The following is a 21671-nucleotide window of genomic DNA, read 5'->3' on the forward strand; positions in this document are numbered from 1 at the left end:
CCAAACCTACAAATTGCTTTAAAAAAATTGCAAAAATGTTTACACACAAAAAAATATTTCCGAATGTTACATCATTTATGATGTTACACTTCTGCACGTCATTGAACATTTGAATTTAAATGCAATTTTATGTAAATTTGCAACAAATTATACGTTAAAACATGAGTTTGCATGTGATTCATTTTTTCCGTGTCGAGTAAATTCACATATTTTTTGTGTAGTCATTCCATCGCGTAACGCATCGCGTAAAAAGAAGTTTCTCTGTAGTCTTATTTGCCCTTTTTAGAGTACAAATGCGTTAAAAAATTGAAAATAAACAAATAAAACATCTGTTTCAACAGAATTTATCGTAAATCACTCAGAATCTTTAACCAGACAGTTAAAATAAATGAAGACCTGGATGGTTTTTTGAACTTTACCAATTATCTGAAGTGATCCTATGAATTCAAGCACATATTTGGAATTGATGAACATTTTTCCAGTAACAGTGTTTCAATCGCCGTGCGAAATGTTTTTGAATTTTGACATGACGCTTTTGGTGGCACTTTGAATAAAACTTGTTAGAAATTTTGAGTTCAGAAATGATGAAATTTGGATTTTGAGCTAGATTTTTATATTTAATTTTATCATTGTTACCAAAACGAAAAAAAAATAGTCGAGTAAAGAAAACTGATGAAGTCTGAAAGTAGTAGACGAAATACGTATCTGTTAAGGTATTTAAATAACATATCGGAATTAAAAATAACAACTCGTCTCTTTGTATACTAAGAAAAAATCAATTTGATTGACCATTTGATTGATTTTTGCCTAGTGGCAGTGCGTGGCCGAATGGTTACGCTGTCCGCTTTGTAAGCGGATGATTCTGGGTTCGATTCCCATCTGCTACAACCTTCCATCGGATGAGGAAGTAAAATGTCGGTCCCGGCCTTGGTTGTTAGGCCGTTAAGTCATTCCAGGTGTAGGAGTCGTCTCCATGCCATAAGTACAAACAACACACCAAACCAAGCCTACTCCGGTGGAATCGCTGGCGGCGGTTGGACTCGCAATCCAAAGGTCGTCAGTTCAAACACTGGGGTGGAAGGTTCCTTGGAGTAAAAAGAGGTTTGGGTACTCTCCCCATTCAAGCCTTCGGACTCCTAGGTTCGAGCAGAAACTTGCAATAGAGACCACAAAAGACCCGGGGGTCGTTAATGTGGATGGTTTGATTTTTTTTTGATTTTTGTTATAATTTTTTCTTGATAAACATAATGAAAAGAATATACTTGGTACAAAAGATCTTTAACTAATTGTTATTCATAAATAAAAAAATCATTTTTGTAATTTTGTCAATAATACAATTTTCCCATAACAAAAATAAATTTTAACTTCTGATGTTTTTTTTCTCCAAAATACGAAAAAATCTAAAATCCTTGAAAAAATAAGCCAAATGTTCGAAGTTATTGGAAAATTCAATCAAAATGTGTGTGCAAAAATTAAAATTAATTATCTGTCAACAAATTCAAAAATATAGTATTATAAATTATTTTTCAAGTGAATATCTGTCCAATTGAATAACAATTACAATTTTGAGCATGAAACATTTTAAGAAGAGATTTAATGGAATGTTGAACATGTCTTCAATTGGTTATGGAAGTATAATGGTGACAATTTTTAAGTTGTGAAACAATTAAAAAGATCTTGAAAAAGAACTATTAAAATTTTAGAAAATTTTGGGGTTGGAAGTGTGAATTTCTTAATGTGACTTTGCTACTGTTTGAATTTTTTTTTTTGGCTGTGTTTTCCACTAAAATTTCCTATGATTTATTATGCAAAAATAAGTTATTTATTACCGTGCCAAACTGTCTCCTACGTTTTTTTAAACAATTTAAATGACAATGGTATCATTTTATAGCAGAAAATATGAAAAACAAGCAAACAATAGGAAAAATGTTTACAAAAACATTAAAAAACTATAAAGACAAAAGTTAATGATAGAAGGTGGTAGAATTAGCCAAATACTGTCAGAAACAAACATAAACTAAACAAGATAAATGCAATTATAAATACTAAAAAGAGAATAAGAAAAAAATAAAACAAGAGAAGTAAAGTTTTTCATAGAACAAATGTTGCTCAAAATGACCTCCTGAACACGGGAAAAATAAAAATTTCCTGGGTAAAAATAAGAAAATAACAAAATAAAACAATGTTTTGCTCTTGATTTGATTATCTGAAGTCCCAAACAAACCTTCGGATAATCGAACTTCGGATAACCGAACTTCGGATAATCGAAACTTCGGATAATCGAAACTTCGGATAAACGAGGCTTCGGATTATCGAGTCTGGACTGTACTCCTGTTAGTAGCTATTAATGCAAAACAAAGATTTTTAATTTAAAATTCCTGAACTATAGAGCAAAAACAAAAAACAACTAAATTTTCAAATCAGACCCAACATTTGAAGGCTAGTTTTTAATTTTTCAAATAATTTTCAAATTTCAATGTTTTTTTAAATGTTGAAATTATTTCTACTCTATAATCAAATAAATTTGAAATATTCCAAGATTGCCAAGCTTGGTCATAATTTCGACAGGAAAAAACTAAAATTTAACACTGGACAAAAAAAAATAAAAAAAATTATTAAATAAAATTCTACATTATTTTCGATAATTTCAAAAAATCATGATCATCCTACTCTACGGAACATGTTCAAAACTGGCACTGCGCGCCATCTCCATTCCACTAGCGGACAAGATCCATGCGATCGCTAGCGCTCGAATGCCGGTAAGCGTTACTCAACCTAGCCAGCGTCCCACTGAGAAATTTAACGTCGCGATCAGTCTTACAATCAGCCCTACTTCATCCAAAGATCAAACCGATCAGGGCGTTACATTTCTCAGAGGGGTGCAGCGTTACTTAGTTTAGTGGAGACACAAACCGTAACTTGCAACGGGGGTTTTTACGGTTTTTGATGAAAATCTTAGGAATCGAGTTTTGGGGATATGTGAGAGCCAAACGGTAGTACAGTACTTGTTCGGTAACTGGACTGATAACGTAGCCCAGCCATCGAATGCTGTCGCTAACTGGGCTGAACCGAGGCTGAACGTGGGGACCACCGATGCATAATATTTTCCAGATGAAATATAAAAATAACAGTTACTCAAATTTATTTCCAATGCTTACTTTTTAGATTTTTTTAATTGTGACTTGAAATTAAATAAAAGTTTGAAAAAAGTTTTTTTATTTATTGAACATGATTTTTGCACCCATTAACCCCTCGGTCGTTTAGGTTTGTTTTGGTTTTTTAACTTTTTTCTGCTTTTTAACTGCGCTACGGCCAGCCTGATGGCAAGATTGTCAAATCGTATGTATAAACCGTGATACTCACATTGGCTGGACCGTGGCCCCCATTTTTTGGTCGCTTCACCCTTCCGACGCTAAATATAGGGTAAAAGTGACAGCAAATGTGCATATGAAAAAATGTTTTTTTTTGTGTTAAATAATTTAAAAATAAATGTTTTATGAATTATTTTGGATAAGTTTTGTAAAAAATTAACGAATAAGTTAAATAAAATGTCATCCAACCGTGTTGTGTTTTGAAAAAATCTATTGCTTTACGAAAATAACTTATAAAGGAAAAAATATTTGTAAAAAAGTCAGTTTGTCGGTATTATGTTTACATGTTATGTACGATCCACAACACTGTCACATAAATCGCTGAATTACGTTGAAATTGCGCTAAACGAAATGAGTTCTCGTTGTTGCCAAACTATGCGCTACATTAGTTTTTAACGTCCCATTCAATTCCATAAACTCAATTTAAATATATTGCAAAAAATAAACTCGACAATTATTTTTAAAAATTGAAAACATTTACATAAAATAAAATTAGTTTTTAAATTTACCCAGAAGTGGCATGTATACCCTATTTTGAGCAACCAGTTTACGGAACGTTCACCCTATATGGACTGTCAAGAGCGAGGTACACTTTTTGACAAGCTTGCCACCAGTCTGGCTACGACCCAGTTACCGAGCGCCCAGTTAAACTACGCCCAATTACCGAACAACTACTGTAGTTGTATTTGGGCACGTTTTTTTTGACAGTGAAGGACTTGGGATGTGATATTTAGAAAATAGAAATTCATTAATTTAGTTAGTACAACTACATTTATTTCGATCAATATTGTTTCACATTGTGCTTTTCTTTTAACATGAATAGATTTAAAAGCTAACTGTTTAACTAAAATACTCTTAAAATAATTGTTGCAAGTTACGTTTGTGATACTACGCGACAATGAAAAATTAGCAATTTCTCAAAGAAAAACATAACAGTTTGAAATTTTTAACAATCAAAAACAAATTTTGTGTCGCTGGATGGATAATAACATCTGGTGAACGAAAGCAATTTTTCAACTTCTGGAACATAACGACGAGTTGGCAAGTCACCTACTTCCACAGCAATAGAGCTCGTATTGATCTTATGTATTGCACACTGTTAACTTGTAAAAATGTCCCTTGTTTAGTTACTTGTTGTTGGCTTGTTGGTATATTTATAAGAGTATATCATTGATTTCTTTTATTTTGTATACGTATTGGATGATTTGTTTGGCCCCTAAAGTGCATGGGATTTCTATCATTTCCGTTCGATAAGTGTTTGTTTATTATCTTTTCTCTCTCTCTGTTCAACAGTAACAACAACTATTCTAAAAGTAACATTTAGTTTTTTTCTGCTTGGAATATTGGACCAAATTTGTAAAACACGTAGTTTTTTTCCCACTTCATTGTATAACATTTACAGCAATATTTTAAAAACCACTTTTGGCGTGGAAGTACCTAATTTTTCTTACAACACAGTTAAAACATGCTGGATTGCTACTCGCACCGTGTGATGACACAGAGAGCTTGAATTCCTTTAAAATCGTTCGCCTCATTCGTATTTTGTTTTTTTTCAGCTTCGGATAAGTTTACTTATTGTTGCACAGCGTAAGGAACTCCTCCCGGGTCTTGGGATCATCGCGGAACACGCCGAGCATCGTGGAGGTGACCGTCTTGCTGTTGATCTTCTGGACGCCCCGCATGACCATGCACATGTGGCTGTGGGGAGAAATGAACGTAAACAAAAGATAATGCTGTAATTTGGGTTTTGGGATTTTAACACTGAAATTTAAAGATTCAAAAATAAGGTCCAACTTACACTCCCTCGATTATGACGGCGACTCCGGCGGGCTGAACGGCCTGGGTGACGGCAACGGCAATCTGTTTGGTAAGACGCTCCTGGACCTGCAGCCGGCGGGAGAAGATCTCGACGATTCTGTTTTCGAAAGAGGAGATGAAAGTAAATTTTGTTATTAATTTTAGACCAATTGTCTTGATTTGGCAGTTACCTAGCAAAGGCATGGTCATTTCCGTCACTTTAAAGTGAGGTTATGAGATTAGGATAAAAGAGGTTTACAATAGAAGAGGAAAGTTTATGTTTTAAGTAGGTTAAGGAGCAACAATAAAAAAAAATTTAACGCGCGCAACATTACCTGGCCAGCTTGCTCAGTCCCAGGATCTTCTTGCAGGGCAGATAGCCGATCGAAACCTTGCCGTAGAACGGAACCAGATGGTGCTCGCACATGGAGAACATCTCGATGTCCTTCACCACCACCATCTCGTCGTGGTCCTCGTCGAACACGGCACCGTTGAGGGCCTCTGGAAATTGGTAAAAAGAATGCAGATAAAAATTTATTAAGAGTCAAAATTTAAGAACTACACTACTGAAACCACCAGCTCCGTAATCCCCGTTCTGTTCTGCATAGTTTATGGTATCAGATCCACCCACCATCACCGAGGGACAACGTGTTGAAAGACTAGCTTTGGTGCGACCAGGAAAATCGAAATTCCCCAAATCCCCTGGATTTTGCATTTTCATGAGCCCCGCTGAAGCTTTGCCACACACGCAGTGCATGACGGCGGAGCTCTGCATTGCGAAGGTGGATTTTATGCATGGAAATGGAGCGAAGCTCTTCTGCCTTTTGGGTGTGAAGGAATGAATTTATAAATTTGATTGGTGAAGCTTAAAAATGGTAAAAATAATAGGGGAGAGTGGGGAGACTTGATCCCCGGGGAGACTTGATCCCAAGCCTGTATATCGTCAGCATGTGGGTAAAACAATTAGCTTTGTTCTAGAAAGTTGTGCGAAATTGACTAAAACTCATTGTAGAAAACAAAGAAAAAAAATAAAAAATGTTTAGATTGAGTTACACACATTTTTCGAAGAAGTGCTGCAAAAAACTTCCAAGAGATCTTTTTTCTTTGTTTTGATAAGTATAGAAAACACTCAAAAATTATTTAAAAAAAAAAATTTTATATATGAATTGTTTGATAAACATATCAACTCCAAAACCCTTACGCATTTGACGTTAAATTTATCGTCATACTATTTTTACAATCAATTGTTTAAAAAAGTGCGTTTAGGGAGACTTGATCCCTGCATTTTTACAGTCACTGGAATCAGCCTCAAGATTAAATAATTGGGCTGGGTTTTCATACATAGTTTCCTTTAGTATAGTTGTACATAACTTACTGCAGTTTGAACCTTTTTTCAAAAGTTTTGTAAACAAAAATTACCAGCTTTTGTAAACATGCTCAATTTTGGTCTAAAAAAGAAAATTTTAAGTTTTTAAATATTTTACATGCTAAACTTGTTATATTTTGAAAACAAACGTACATGTTTAATGTGAAATTGCTGTATCTTATAGAAAATTAAAAGTTTGGATGAATAAGAAACATTTTCCTTAAGATTTCTTCAAAATGTTGAAAGGGGGATCAAATTACCCCCAACATTTTGAAAATGCCGGCTTAAAATATTTTTTTAAAACGCTTGGCATGATTCGAAGAGTTTATCTGATGAAATACCCTTATCAACCAAACATAGTTGAATGTTTAAGCTTTCAATTCATGCAAAAAGATCATAGTTTTGTGAGAAATTGACAGAGTTATGTGCGATACAAAAAAAGGGGATCAAGTCTCCCCACTCTCCCCTACTTGAAGAAATCATATTAGAGCAATTCTCTACCAAAACCGGAAATGGATTTTATTTGTATTTTTTGATTTGGCTCAAACTTTGTGGGGGCCTTCCCTATGACCAAATATGCTATTTTGTGTCATTGGTTCACCCATACAAGTCTCCATACAATTTAAGCAGCTGTCCATACAAAAATGGTATGTAAATATTCAAACATCTGTAACTTTTGAGTGAATTTTCTGATCAATTTGGTGTCTTCGGCAAAGTTGTAGGTATTGTTGAGGACCTTTGAGAAAAAAAGGTACACGGAAAAAAAAAATTGCAGATTTTTTTATCAACTTTTTTTTCACTAAAACTCAATTTCCCAAAATACGTATTTTTGATTTTCGAGATTTTTTGATATGTTTTAGGGGACAACAATCCGCAACTTTTGAGCCATAGAGAAACATGATCAAAAAATCTGCCGCCGAGTTATAAATTCTTGAAAAAATAGTGATTTTTGGAAAAAATCGAAGTTTCATGCAAAAACAAGTTTGACATTATTTTTTAATGCAAAATTGAATTTGCAATCGAAAAGTACTTGACAGATTTTTTGATAAAGGGCTCCGTTTTCAAGATATAGCCACCGAAAGTTTGATTTTAGCGAAATATTTGCAGTTTTTCAATATTTACAAATAGTGACCATGAGTGACCATTTCTAAAAATATTTTTTTTTTGAAAAGTTCAGAAAATTTGCTATTAAATTGTCTAAGAGACATTGAAGATTGGACCTTTGGTTGCTGAGATACAGCGGCTTAAAGAAAAAGAAACACGAAAATTGAAGTTTTCTTAATATCACCAAAAAACACACCATTTTCTAATGACGATATCTCAGCAATTAATGGTCCAATTTTCAATGTTAATACATGAAACATTCGTGAAATTTTCCGATCTTTTCGAAAAAAATATTTAGAAAATTTTTAAATCAAGACTAGCATTTTAAATGGGCGTAATATTCAATATTTGACCCTTTTAAAATGATAGTCTTGATTTTAAAATTTTAAAAATATTTCTTTCGAAAAGATCGGAAAATTTCACAAATGTTTCATGTATTAACATTGAAAATCGGACCATTAATTGCTGAGATATCGTCATTAGAAAATGGTGGGCTGTTTGGGTGAGACTTATAGAAAACTTCAATTTTCGTGTTTCTTTTTCTTTAAGCCGCTGTATCTCAGCAACCAGAGTTCCAATCTTCAGTGTCTCTTAGACAATTTAATAGCAAATTTTCTGAACCTTTCAAAAAAATATTTTTAGAAATGGTCACTCATGGTCACTATTTTAAATATTGAAAAACTGCAAATATTTCGCTAAAATCAAACTTTCGGTGGCTATATCTTGAAAACGGAGCCCTTTATCAAAAAATCTGTGAAGTAGTTTTCGATTGCAAATTCAAATTTGCATTGCAAAATAATGTCAAACTTGTTTTTGCATGAAACTTCGATTTTTTCCAAAAATCACTATTTTTTCAAGAATTTATAACTCGGCGGCAGATTTTTTGACCATGTTTCTCTATGGCTCAAAAGTTGCGGATTGTTGTCCCCTAAAACATATCAAAAAATCTCGAAAATCAAAAATACGTATTTTGGGAAATTGAGTTTTAGTGAAAAAAAAGTTGATAAAAAAATCTGCATATATGGAGTTAACTTTTATGAAAAAACTATATTTCCTCTTAGATTGTTAAAAAAAATATTGAAAATTTATAGCTTTTCTAAACGTTCACCTAATTGAGAATTTAACCGAATCATTACCTCAAGAGTGATGAAAATGCATATAGGACATTTATGCAAACATGGTCAGTTTAGTTGAAACATAGTACTTTTTTGTTTTAATGTTTTTGTTTTTGTATTTCTTTGAAAAGTCACTGAAAATTAATGGAAACATGAACATATTCGTCAAATTTCTCATCGTTGTGCTATCTTGTCGCACGTCACTTTTTGACATTCCGAAAAAAAAAAACGCGTTTCAATGTTTGACCTTGAATGAAAAAATAATAGAGCACGCAATGTAAACAATAACAATTCTGTGCATTGTACCAAAGTTTGGTTGAATTTGGTTGCCGGATTTCCGAGCTATAATTACACATGTTTACGGTAGTCGGGCATGTACGTGTGTCAAACGCGTTCTGACCTGAAATCTCTTTGGCCAGTTGTCGCACTTACATCAATTTTCAGGGTGTGTCAAGATAGCACGACAAGATTAAAACTTCTTTCATATGAAGAGCGACAACAATGCACGAAGTTTTTTTTTTGGTTTTTATTGAATATCTCAAAATTGAAATCGAATTTTGGTGATCTGTGAAAGTCAAAAGGTGAGGCATTGTGAGCTGCACAACATGGTGTTTTAACTCAATTTGGCACGTGTCAGAAGTCAGAACTGAATAAATGGTAAGGCATTGAAGGCTGCCCAAACGGCCTCCAGAACTCAATTTAGCCCAGAAAAAAACACATATCTTACACAACAATTTTTTTTTGCGGAAATTCAGTAAAGTTTTACTGTTTTTACTACCCCCCCCCCCCCCTCCCGCAATTTTCGTAACATTTCGTAACAGACGCCGACAACCCCTCCCCCTCTAACTGCGTTACGTAATAAAAGAACGCTCCCTCATGAATTCAAATTATTTTGCTGAAAATTCATTAATTTTCTTGCGGCAGTTTGACAGACCATTTGCTGAAGATTTAGCAATAATTGCTGGTATTTCAGTTATCAAAATTTGATTTCGCTTGTTGTTGAAAAATACTGTTATTAATTAATTTATTTCATCAATCGTCTAAGCCTAAAAAACAGATGGTTAGCATCGAGGCATTTGATATTAAATTTTTTCTTACCTTTGTTTCTAAAGACCACAATAAAAAATTAAAAAAAAAACAACACATTTAAAAGAGGATGTTCTCTCGGCAGCATCCAAACAATAAGTCAGAAGTGACATTTCAGTTTGACAGATATGCAGTTACTGATTTTTCAGTACCGTAATCTGGGGTGAATCGGGACTACAGTCTGAATAGGGACATCAGTTTTTAGAGCACTTAGAGCTTTTAAATTTGGAAATGGATGTACACTTTTTGTTGGCCTTAGTCTGTTCTAACCGAAACCAACCAGAAAAATCAAAATATTGTGCTCCAACATGGTTAAAACTGCTGTCCCAATTCGCCCCATGTGTCCCGATTGACCCCAGTTTACGGTAATGTTTTTGTTTATTATCGAATTTCAGAAAATGTGATGATTACTGAATCGCATTCAGTTATTTATTTGACTGCAATGGCTACCCAAAATTTGCTGTGTACGTTTTCGCAAATTGACTTCAAATTATTTTTTTAGATTCTGAATGAAAATTTGTCCATAGATTACTTTGTTTCTTCATAAATGTCGTATCCGGTGCGCGGGACGTGATGTCACGTGAGCACCCTCGGCAGTGTCACGGAATCGGCGCACGATACGATTAAAACGCGAAAGTTAATTACTTTAAAACGTGTATTCTTATTAAGACGCGGAAATAGAATGACGATGGCACAACAATCATTTTGACAGCAAACATAAAAACATCGACGCGCTGTTCTGCGTCACAAAGTGGCAGACTGGCAGCCACTTGTGAGCCAGCGACGTGCGGAAAGTGGGGGCACTCCGCGCACTGGTTCTGTCCACAACATCTCCCCTCTTAAAACAGCTGGTCGGCTCTTGCAAGCGCTGTCGGTGCACCGGAGAAGAGTGCCAGCTGCGACGAACTCGTTGAAGACGACAACGCAGGGATTGGAGATGGTGTTGCACCGGGTTCTTGTAGAAGCAGCGATCCAGATCGGGTGCAGGTTGCGCGCGTGTTTGGTTCAGCTGGAATCGCAGGTAGAGAAGAGGGCGGACGCGGCGTCAACTGCATCAGGCTCAATGGTGGCAGCTCGGGAAACGACGCAAACTTCCACTCACCGAGCAGGACATCCAACGGGAGCGCTTTCGTTTTGGCCGATGGTGAAGCAGCAGGTCCGGCCTTGAAGCGACTTCGCGGTTGGTTGATGTGCGAGCGGGTGACGCGTTGGTTGCCATCTCGCATGGCGATGCCTCGACGATGGAATTCCTTCTGGTGCGGTTCGGGGTCAAGCACTTCAGGTGCGCAGCGGTACGCCGACAGAAAAATGTCCAATGTTCTTCCTATAGTGCCTCTCCCCTCCGAAATTGTCTTGACGGCACGCTTGAGAATGCCCACGACCCGTTTCGCTCGTCCGTGCGGCTGGTACGGGACAGTCGCGAGTTGAGGAAACATCTGGTGGAGGATGGCGATGGTTGCGAGGACAGAGATGCGATGCGTGCAGACTACGTAGTCGTCGTTGAGTGGTTCCGCAAAATCCATGCAGCTGCGCTGCCACGGGCCAGCAGGTTTCGGCCATGGCACAGGAAGTGAGTGCGGTGGGGACCGTGCTACGGAGGCGCACGGCTGGCATGCTTCTCCGTCGTTGAAGTCGGCACGGGTCTGGTAACGCTGGATCTTCGGATCAGCGGCTTTCGTTGGCCAACCCTCGAATACGTACCGGCAAATCTTGCGGAGTAGTAGGTCGGGCTGGGTGCTGATGTCCTCTAGGCGAATTCTGGCGATAACGAAGTCCTCCTCTGGTCGTACGTGCTGGTTGATAGGTTGTGGCACGTCGATGTGGCCAAACTTGTCGGTGGAGACGTACTGGGAGGCGAAGTCGTAGAGGAGCAGGTACAGTGCGATGCGTTTCCTGTCTGCCTTGGAACCGACGATGTGTAGCAGCGGCGTGTGGCCGGGACGCGTCCTGTGCTGCAGAACGACTTCCAGGTTGCGGTCGTGTTCCTCCTGGGTTGAGCCGCTGACGACGGTGTCTTCGAGATGAGAGGACGCTCCGGGCTGTCGGGCCAACATGGTGGCGATGCTCTGCTGGTATGCACCGGGTACATTTTCGACCAGCAGCGGATACTGGTGCGGCTGAAGAGCAGCATTGTGGGCGCAGATGCTGATGGATCCGATGACCTTCCGCACCCCGACGATCGGGGTGGCCGACTCCGAGTTGTCGATCGGAGTGATGATGTTGAACTGCTGTTGCTTGTCCGGATCGCGGTCGACGTTTTCAACCACCGCGTACGCCACCGGACGTTTCGGGCAGAAGGTCGGTCGGTGGTTTTCTTTCAGCTCCAAGTTCACCTTTTTGCCGAGTTCCTCGTTGAACACCTTGTGGAGGAGTTCCTCGTTGAACACCTTGTGGAGGAGTTCCTCGTTGAACACCTTGTGGAGGACTGACTCGAGCACCGGCGACGGTTCGGGGAAGCTGGATACGTGGAGCTCGGTAACGATGGTCGGCTCGTTGCGGGTGCTTCCGGCGATGGAGGTGTCACATCGGAACTCGTCGTCGAGTGACAATTCCGTTCCAGAAGCCGTGTTTACGCGAACAGAGGGTGATGATAACATTGGGCCGCCGGATGCGGCGTCTAGTGGAAGTCGGATCGGCGTCCCACCGAAATCGACCGACGCGCATCTCCGCCATTGCTGCACCGAGTGCTCGTTGATCACCACCGCGTGGCTGCGGACCGAGTCCGTCTGGAAAGCCTTCGTGTTCCCGGGGAACGTGTCGACGTTCTGCGCCGGGTTTGGAGGCGGCTGGGCTGCGTCCGTTGAGATACGCTCCATGAACTTCATTTGCTGCTGGGCAGTCTGCTGCACTGTGCCGACCAACTGCTCGAACATCGTCAGCATCTGGATCATCAGGTCAGGATTCGGCAGCAGCTGATGATGAGAGAGTGGGCCTTGGCGGAGGGATGTTTGCTGGAACTTCTCCTGACGTGGGTAAAGTTGCCCCAGGTAGGGGAGCCGGGCAAGTGAATCGCTCATGCCGCTGGGGGGCTCCTCCTTTGATTGCACGTGGGTGCCGGAATTGCAGGTTAGGTGGCGCCCACCTTCGTAAACCGCGACAACTCCGACGAATTCGACAGATTCTCGTCGCCACTGTCGTATCCGGTGCGCGGGACGTGATGTCACGTGAGCACCCTCGGCAGTGTCACGGAATCGGCGCACGATACGATTAAAACGCGAAAGTTAATTACTTTAAAACGTGTATTCTTATTAAGACGCGGAAATAGAATGACGATGGCACAACAATCATTTTGACAGCAAACATAAAAACATCGACGCGCTGTTCTGCGTCACAAAGTGGCAGACTGGCAGCCACTTGTGAGCCAGCGACGTGCGGAAAGTGGGGGCACTCCGCGCACTGGTTCTGTCCACAACAATAAACAAGGCCGTTGCAAATGCTATAAATTATAAAAATTGCAATAACAAGCCATGGTCTCAACATTTGAATAAAAAAAGTGTTTTAAAGTGCATTTTACACCTGCCCAGTTGTTTGCGGTGCTGCACATTGGAATTCCACAAAAATTGAAAATATTTTTGATCGATCCCAGACATGCTACATATGATTTTAAACGCAGGAAAATGCATTTCTACAGTCGACTCTCTGGCTGTCGATCTTCTCGATATCAATATTGCTCCATCTATCGATGAATTCTTCAGTCCCTTCGAACTGCATACTTCGATTGTCTTTATTCCTCGATATTTTCTCTTGCTTGAAGGATCTCTTCCTCGACGGTCCCTTGGATTCTGTTTGCTTTAAAAATCTCTTCCGGTTGTCAATATTTTCACTATCTCATGGCTTGCATAGACATTTTTCTTTGCGAAACGAAGCTTTGAAGGGTGTTTGACATTAGTTTGTTTTTGTTTGCTGGACGTTGCCATGATTCTCTCCCATAGCTGGGTATCAAGAAAAACATATTTTCAATCGAGTCTTCATTTTGCATCGTTCTGTAAACTGATGATTCTCTTCCTCGACGGTCCCTTGGATATTCACAACCAGAGAGTCGACTGTAATTGTTTTCAGTTGGTTAGACTTCTATTTCCTTTAAAATTTTGATGTCTTTGAAAAAAAAAATTGCCCCCTGATTTTTCGAACCGATTTTGAAGGGGGGGGGGGGGTTAAATAAACTCTAAAAAATATTTTCAACGGCCTAAATCAAAACAAAATAGCTAATTTAGACTTAAGGAATCGATGGACAAAGTATCATCCAAATAAAAAAACAAATATTTTTTGAAAAGTTTATTTTTTGTGAAATTTCAAACAACTACTCTCTTTTAAAATATTTTTACAATTTCTAAATTTCATTAAAATAGAACCTAAGAACGGAATGAAAACATTCAATGATCAATTCTACTTCAATGGTTATTTACATCAGGTGTGAGCAGAATATACTGAATGTTTACATTTGGTTATTAGGTCCGCATAAAAAACCCGAATTGTAATCATGTACGATGCATTTTAAACCTTTTCAGGCCTGAATTCTTAAAACAATATTTTTAAAGGAATATTTTTTTACTTAAAAAATTTAGATTTTCTAAATTTTACTAAATAATTTGAAAAAGTCGGTTGAGTTTTTTTTGTTTATTTAATATTTCCAGCGAATTTGTGATTTTAAACTAAAGTTTTGAGTGTTTTGGAACATTGATTTATATTATATCAAAAATATTTCATAACATTTCAATTCTAGCTTAGTTTCAAACTTTAAAAGAATTTCCTCATAACAATTCCGTCTACTTCACTGTGCCATGTCATTTCTATAAATATTGACATCCAATTTCGTTATCGACACTTTTATAACTGGTGAAATGAACACCTTCAATCACCATCGGAGGCACGTTGTTCTCCGCAACAGAATTACTCCTAAATGTCCATGGAATCTGTTCAATGGAAAATAGCTTTTTCCGAAAAATATAGAATGCTAGGCAAATAACCTCTTCTGCTACTGGCAATAGAAAAGTATTCCTAATTAAAATATAATGTTGACCGTTTAAAGGACGACCCTTCTACGGACATGAGCAAAATCGAGCGCACCGGAAATCAAGTTAGTCTCCGGGACCACTACCCATCATGTCTAAGGTGTACACACCTGTTGAGCAGGGTGTCCTCTCTGGTACAGAGCGTCTAGCGACGGAACTCCGTCGTACCGTTTTTTCCGAGAACGATCAATATCCGTTCAAAAAACTTCTTCCACGACCTCGACTCGTCCTTTGTCAGCTCGCATGCTGGCTACCATGCCACATCAACGACCTACACGAAAAGATAACGAAGTCAATCTATTTGAATCAAATTTGAGTCTTCCCCCCACACGACGACACGACAGTCATCAAGCTAAGGGTAGTTTGAAAAGTCGTTTCTCGCACTTTTCAGCCAGCAGTGTCGACGTCGCTTAGTTTCAAAACAACGACTTCAACCATCATCGATTTCATCCAGTTAGATGAGAAAAGTTTCTCCACCTTTAAAATGCAAGGAAGAAAAAAAAACGTGAACAGAAAAAGTATCGTGCCATCGCCTGAATGTATGCAATGAATAAATTTTCCAGCGTGTCAAGAGCGCTGCTCGGGAAGGAAGGTCGATTTACAATGAATCGCTTTTTCTTTATGGATACAGAAAAAATCTCACAAATCGACGGAAGTCGATTCCGCAAAGAGTCCTTCAGCTTACACTTGATGAACCTACTTGAAAGTTGTATTCCTTTCGGTTTTTTTTTGTGCTCCACCTTCCGGGATGAATGGTAGAAAATTTCCACTTCAACAGGGGAATACAGTGTAATCGTTTGAACAAGTGTCGTACATCGCTTTGGGAAAATAGAGGAGGAAAATTTTACTTTAAAATCGTTTGCCATCTCGCTTTGAATCCTACTCGTGAAGAATTGTATAAATAGCAATTCCAGCTCAAAACTGTTTTTTTCAGGAACTTTTTTCTCACAAATTCACAACATGTTTTCGTAAAATCGCGATAACTTGTGATGGTTACAAGCAAACCCCTATAATAGAGGTGGGCCAAACCGTTTTTTTAGGAGCCGCTCATTTTCGCTCATTCCTTAAAATGAGCCGTTCTGTTGAACAGCACTTTCGCCCTTTTCAAATTTTTTTTTATGAAATAGCTATTTTTAAAATAGCTTTAAGCTTGGTGTGATTTTATGTTTTTATTGGATTGTTATAAATCATATGTTAAAAAAACTAAAAGAATTGGCGGTCTTGAATTTTGGAGAAAGTTGTTATTAGTTTTACGAAATTGCGTTTATTTCTGCTAACATTAAACAAATCTTCGCCGTCGTGCTATCTTGTCGTACGTGCATTTAAGGCCAAATTGAGTTAAGAACGCCATTTTGTGCAGCTCACAATGCCTCACCTTTTGACCTTCACAGATCCCCAAAATTCGATTTCAATCCTGAGATATTCAATAAAAACCAAAAAAGCTCCGCGGATTTTTGTCACTTTTCATACGAAAGAAGTTTCAATCTTGTCGTGCTATCTTGTCACTCCCTGAAAATTGATGTAAGTGCGACAATTGGCCAAAGGGATTGCAGGTCAGGATGCGTTTGACGCACGTACAAGTAAGACTACCGAAAACATTTGTAATTATAGCTCGGGACTCAAGCTACCAATTTCAACCAAACTTCGGGGCAACGCACTGAATGGTCAATAGGGTGCCCAGAAAAAATGACCCCCTGCTCCACAAGCGGAAAATTGTTTATTAGGTTATTTTAAGCATCTGTGCAAATTTTGAGCGAAATTGGTTAAGATTAACCCATTGATACTCGAGCCTAAAGTTGGCGAAAAAAATGTTTTTCATACAAAAATTACTTTTTTAAATGGCTCATAACATTTTAGGATCTAGTTTTACAGCTTTGGTATGTTCTACAAAGTTGTAGAGCATTAAATTTTCAATGAGAATCTCACTTTAGAGAATATTTGGATGGAAGTAGTGCATCCTGCAGACCAAACCGTAAGAAAATTGGGTTTTCCATACATTTTTTCGATTTTTCCCATACAAACTTCACCTTCGAGTATCAATGGGTAAATGTTGACCGATTTTGCTCATATTTGTCCCACAGTCCTAAAAGAGCTCAAGGAACAATATTCAGCTTGTGGAGCGAGGTTTTGAGAAAAAGTCCCATATTCTGGGCACCCTAATGGTCAACCAAACAAAACGTGTTATTCATTGTTTACATTGCGTGCTCTCGTTTTTGTTTATTCAAGGTCAAACATTAAAACGCGTTTTTCTCGGAACGTCGAAATGGCGGGTGCGACATGATAGCACGACAGCGTCGAAATGCCAATATTCAATTTTAAACTTTTTTCAACATTCCGATTTAATCGAGAAAGACTATAAATATAAAAGTTTTTTATCGGGCAAGAGATCTTTTTCAAAATCTTATGGGCTGGTAGTTTTTTGGTGAAATTTTCCAAGTTAAGCATTTTGAAATGATGAAATTTGTAATCTGGTAATACATTGATGCATCTTTAAGTTCAATTGTGCAATGAATAACTTTTTTAAATATGTTTAGAAAATCATTCAGTTTAATTTGGAGTAGTTTCAAAGAAAACTAAAATACTGTAATTGTGGGTTTGAAAACTGTTCACATATTGTCAAGAAAGCTATTGAGCAATTCTCTACGAAATCGGTCTTTTTTCTTCAATTTTAATTTTTGTATTTTTTAATCCGACTGAAACTTTTTTGGTGCCTTCGGTATGCTCAAAGAAGCCATTTTGCATCATTAGTTTGTCCATATAATTTTCCATACAAATTTGGCAGCTGTCCATACAAAAATGATGCATGAAAATTCAAAAATCTGTATCTTTTGAAAGAATTTTTTGATCGATTTGGTGTCTTGGGCAAAGTTGTAGGTATGGATACCGACTACACAAAAAAAAAAATTGCGGTAAAAAAAAATTGGTGATTTTTTATTTAACTTTTTGTCACTAAAACTTGATATGCAAAAAAAAACACTATTTTAATTTTTTTTATTTTTTTATATGTTTTAGAGGACATCAAATGCCAACTTTTCAGAAATTTCCAGGTTGTGCAAAAAATCTTTGACTGAGTTATGAATTTTTTAATCAATACTGATTTTTTCAATAAAACGAAATTTTAATCGCAAAAATTTGTCAACTTTATTTTTCGATGTAAAATCGAATTTGCAATCAAAAAGTACTTTAGTGAAATTTTGATAAAGTGCACCGTTTTCAAGTTAAATCCATTTTTTCAGTTTTTCATTTTGCCTTCCTCACTGAGGTAAGGCTATAATCCTGCTCGAAAAATGAACTTTTGAAAAACAGCTAGTAGACCTATATTCATGTATACCTATCGACTCAGAATCGAAAACTGAACAAATGTCTGTGTGTGTGTGTGTATGTGTGTGCGTATTCCCCTTGGTGCTCAAAATTCTTGCCAAGTTTTCTCGGCACTGGCTGATCCGATTTGAGTCAAATAAGTTGCATTCGATCCGGTTTGGTGCCCCATACTGCACTATTGAATTGTTTGAAGATCCGATAAGTAGTTCAAAAGTTACGTATAAAAAAGTGTCAGAGTTGCGAATCGGATCTCACATAAATGCATGTAAACTATGTCCAGACCCATCACCCGACCCATCGTTGGTTAGGTTATGAAAAGACCTTTCCAACAAGTCCAAAACATTGAAGTTCTGGCAACCCTATCTGAAGTTATGACCACTTAAGTGATATTCATGTACTTTTTTGATGCCGGATCTCACTTAAATGTATGTAAACTATGTCCGGATCCATCATCCAACCCATCGTTGGATAGGTAATCGAAAGACCTTTCGAATGATTCCAATATATTGAAGATCTGGCAACCCTGTATCGAGTTATGATCACTTAAGTGATATTTATGTACTCTTTTGATGACGGATCTCACTTAAATGTATGTAAACTATATCCGGATCCATATTTCAACCCATCATTGGATAGGTAATCGAAAGAACTTTCCAATGAGTCCAATACATTGAAGATCTGGCAACCCTGTCTCGAGTTATGACCACTTAAGTGATATTTATGTACTTTTTTGAAGCCGGATCTCACTTAAATGTATGTAAACTATGTCCGGATCCATCATTCAACCCATCGTTGGATAGGTAATCGAAAGACCTTTCGAATGAGTCCAATACATTGAAGATCTGGCAACCCTGTCTCAAGTTATGACCGCTTAAGTGATATTTATGTACTTTTTTGATGCCGGATCTCACTTAAATGTATGTAAACTATGTCCGGATCCATCTTCTGATCGATCGTTGGTTAGATAATCAAAAGACCTTTCTAATGAGTCCAAAACATTGAAGATCTGACAACGTTCAGTCTCAAGTTATGACCACTTAAGTGATATTTATGTACTTTTTTGATGCCGGATCTCACTTAAATGTATGTAAACTATATCCGGATCCATCATTCAACCCATCGTTGGATAGGTAATCGAAAGACCTTTCGAATGAGTCCAATACATTGAAGATCTGGCAACCCTGTCTCAAGTTATGACCGATTAAGTGATATTTATGTACTTTTTTGATGCCGGATCTCACTTAAATGTATGTAAACTATGTCCGGATCCATCTTCTGATCGATCGTTGGTTAAGTAATCAAAAGACCTTTCTAATGAGTCCAAAACATTGAAGATCTGACAACGTTCAGTCTCAAGTTATGACCGCTTAAGTGACATTTGTGTATTTCTTTATTAAGAAACAAGCCTTACCTGACAATTTTCGTTCTGTCTTTTTTCGTTTGTTGACGTTTTCGACTTTTTTGCTTATTCAGCATCCTGTGATCAAAATTCGATTTTAACCTTTCCCATACAATCTGCAAATTTTCCGGAATCGGTTCCAGAGTGGCCAAAGTTGTAACTTTTTGGCGTAAGAACCTTCCTTGGACTCACGAACCTACCATACGAACCCAACGCAACAAAGAGCACCTCGATCGGACGTTCCGTGTTGAATTGATTCTCGTTTGAACAAAACCGTCGAAATTTTGTATATATATATAGAAGATAGACAGAATTTGTGTCCAAACCCATCATATCACCAAATGTTGGTAAAAAGTGAGGAAGGCAACAACCACATAGGTGGATTAAGTTAGTTTTTTTAAATCAGTGCACATGTTTGACAACTTTTAAAATAAATATTTTTGAAAAGCTGAGCTTCTCTATATTTTGCTTTTTTGAACTTTGTTGATACGACCCTTAGTTGCTGAGATATTGCCACTCAAAGGTTTAAAAACAGGAAAATTGATGACACAAACAACCCACCATTTTTTAATGTCGATATCCGGCAACTAATGGTTCGATTTACAATGTTAAAATATGAAACATTCGTGAAATTTTGCGATCTTTTCGAAAACAATATTTTCGAATTAATTGAATGTTTGGCCCTTTTGAAATGTTAGTTTTGATTAAAAAAAATTGAAATTATCTTTTTCGAAATGATCGGAAAATTTCACGAACGTTTCATATTTTAACATTGTAAATCGGACCATTAGTTGCTGAGATATCGACATTAGAAAATGGGGGGTTGTTTGTGTTAGACTCAGAAAACATCAATTTTCCTGTTTTTAAACCTTTGAATGGCAATATCTCAGCAACTAAGGGTCGTATCAACAAAGTTCAAAAAAGCAAAATATAGAGAATTTTCTCAGCTTTTCAAAAATATTTATTTTAAAAGAAATTTCATTAAAGTGCTTTCTAATTGCAAATTTGATTTTACATCGAAAAATAAAGTTGAAAAATTTGTGCGTCCAATATTTAGTTTTTTTGAAAAAATCAGTATTGATTAAAAAATTTATAACTCAGTCAAAGATTTTTTGCACTACCTGGAAATTTCTGAAAAGTTGGCATTTGATGTCCTCTAAAATATGTAAAAAAATACAATTGTTTTTTTTTGCAAATTAAGTTTTAGTGAAAAAAGTTTAATAAAAAATCACCATTTTTTTTACCGTGTATCTTTTTTCAAGTGTAGTCCGTATCCATACCTACAACTTTGCTGAAGACCCCAAATCGATCAAAAAATTCCTTCAAAAGTCACAGATTTTTGAATTTTCATACATCATTTTTGTATGGACAGCTGTTAAATGTGTATGGAAAATCATATGGACAAACTAATGATGCAAAATGGTTTCTTTGGGCATACCGAAGGCACCAAAAAAGTTTCAGCTGGATTAAAAAATACAAAAAAAAATCGAATTACCGAAATCTCAGAGAACTGCTCTTTTTAGAGTCTTTAAATTTATATTGATGAGATAGTACGAAATATGTCGATTCAGGTCATCAAATATCTTTGACTTGCCTTTTTTACCCTTAAGTTCTTGAAAAAGTACAATTTGGGACAAATTTGGCATTAATTTAGAAGCATTGAAATATTTAAAATTGCATTTTCAATCCTCAAAAACGAACTTAATACGACAATTTGTTGGAAATTCAATGAATTAAATTTTTGAACCGTAAAAAAGACACAAATTTTAAAATATTTCTATCTTGGAACGGATCTTTCAAAAGACTCGAGTTTCAAAAAGAACCTCGGCTCTTTTTTTATGAACCATGGTTGGCTCGCTCTTTTTAGTGAACGGGCTCTTTTGAGCGGATCGCTCTTTTTTTGCCCACCTCTACCCTATACGGATCCAAACAGAAATATTTGGGGAACTTTTAAAATTGAGAATCTCTCAAAAAATCACTCACCCTCCAAGCTTTGGTCGTATCCTTTGGTGAAGAAGAGCATCGCTTTGGCGGCACGTTCCGGAGTTTTCAGCAGACCCTGGTGAAGAAATTTTCAAAAAGGTGAAATTAGTTTCCCAA

General features: G+C 37.2%; 2 protein-coding genes across 6 annotated transcripts in view; both read right to left on the reverse strand.

Annotated features, from left to right (window-relative positions):
- Positions 1–4123: 4123 nt before the first annotated feature.
- The window catches only part of LOC120423185 (GTP cyclohydrolase 1), a 49014-nt gene continuing 31466 nt past the window's right edge, over positions 4124–21671 (reverse strand). For all 5 annotated transcript variants that reach the window (XM_039586887.2, XM_039586885.2, XM_039586884.2 and 2 more), the window contains 4 exons: positions 21555–21630; positions 5504–5669; positions 5170–5286; positions 4124–5069 (listed from right to left, as the gene is read on the reverse strand). In XM_039586887.2, coding sequence (XP_039442821.1) covers positions 4940–5069; positions 5170–5286; positions 5504–5669; positions 21555–21630 — 489 coding nt within the window. In that variant the 3' untranslated portion in view covers positions 4124–4939. The remainder of the gene's footprint in view (positions 5070–5169; positions 5287–5503; positions 5670–21554; positions 21631–21671) is intronic.
- LOC120423183 (uncharacterized) lies at positions 10383–13243 on the reverse strand. The gene is made up of 2 exons (XM_039586882.2): positions 12254–13243; positions 10383–12199 (listed from the first exon to the last, which is right to left on the reverse strand). The coding sequence occupies exons 1-2, from the start codon at positions 12854–12856 to the stop codon at positions 10679–10681; spliced, it is 2124 nt and encodes a 707-aa protein (XP_039442816.1). The 5' UTR covers positions 12857–13243; the 3' UTR covers positions 10383–10678.

Source organism: Culex pipiens, chromosome 3, assembly GCF_016801865.2.
Source record: "Culex pipiens pallens isolate TS chromosome 3, TS_CPP_V2, whole genome shotgun sequence".
NCBI classification, from domain to species: Eukaryota; Metazoa; Arthropoda; class Insecta; order Diptera; family Culicidae; genus Culex; species Culex pipiens.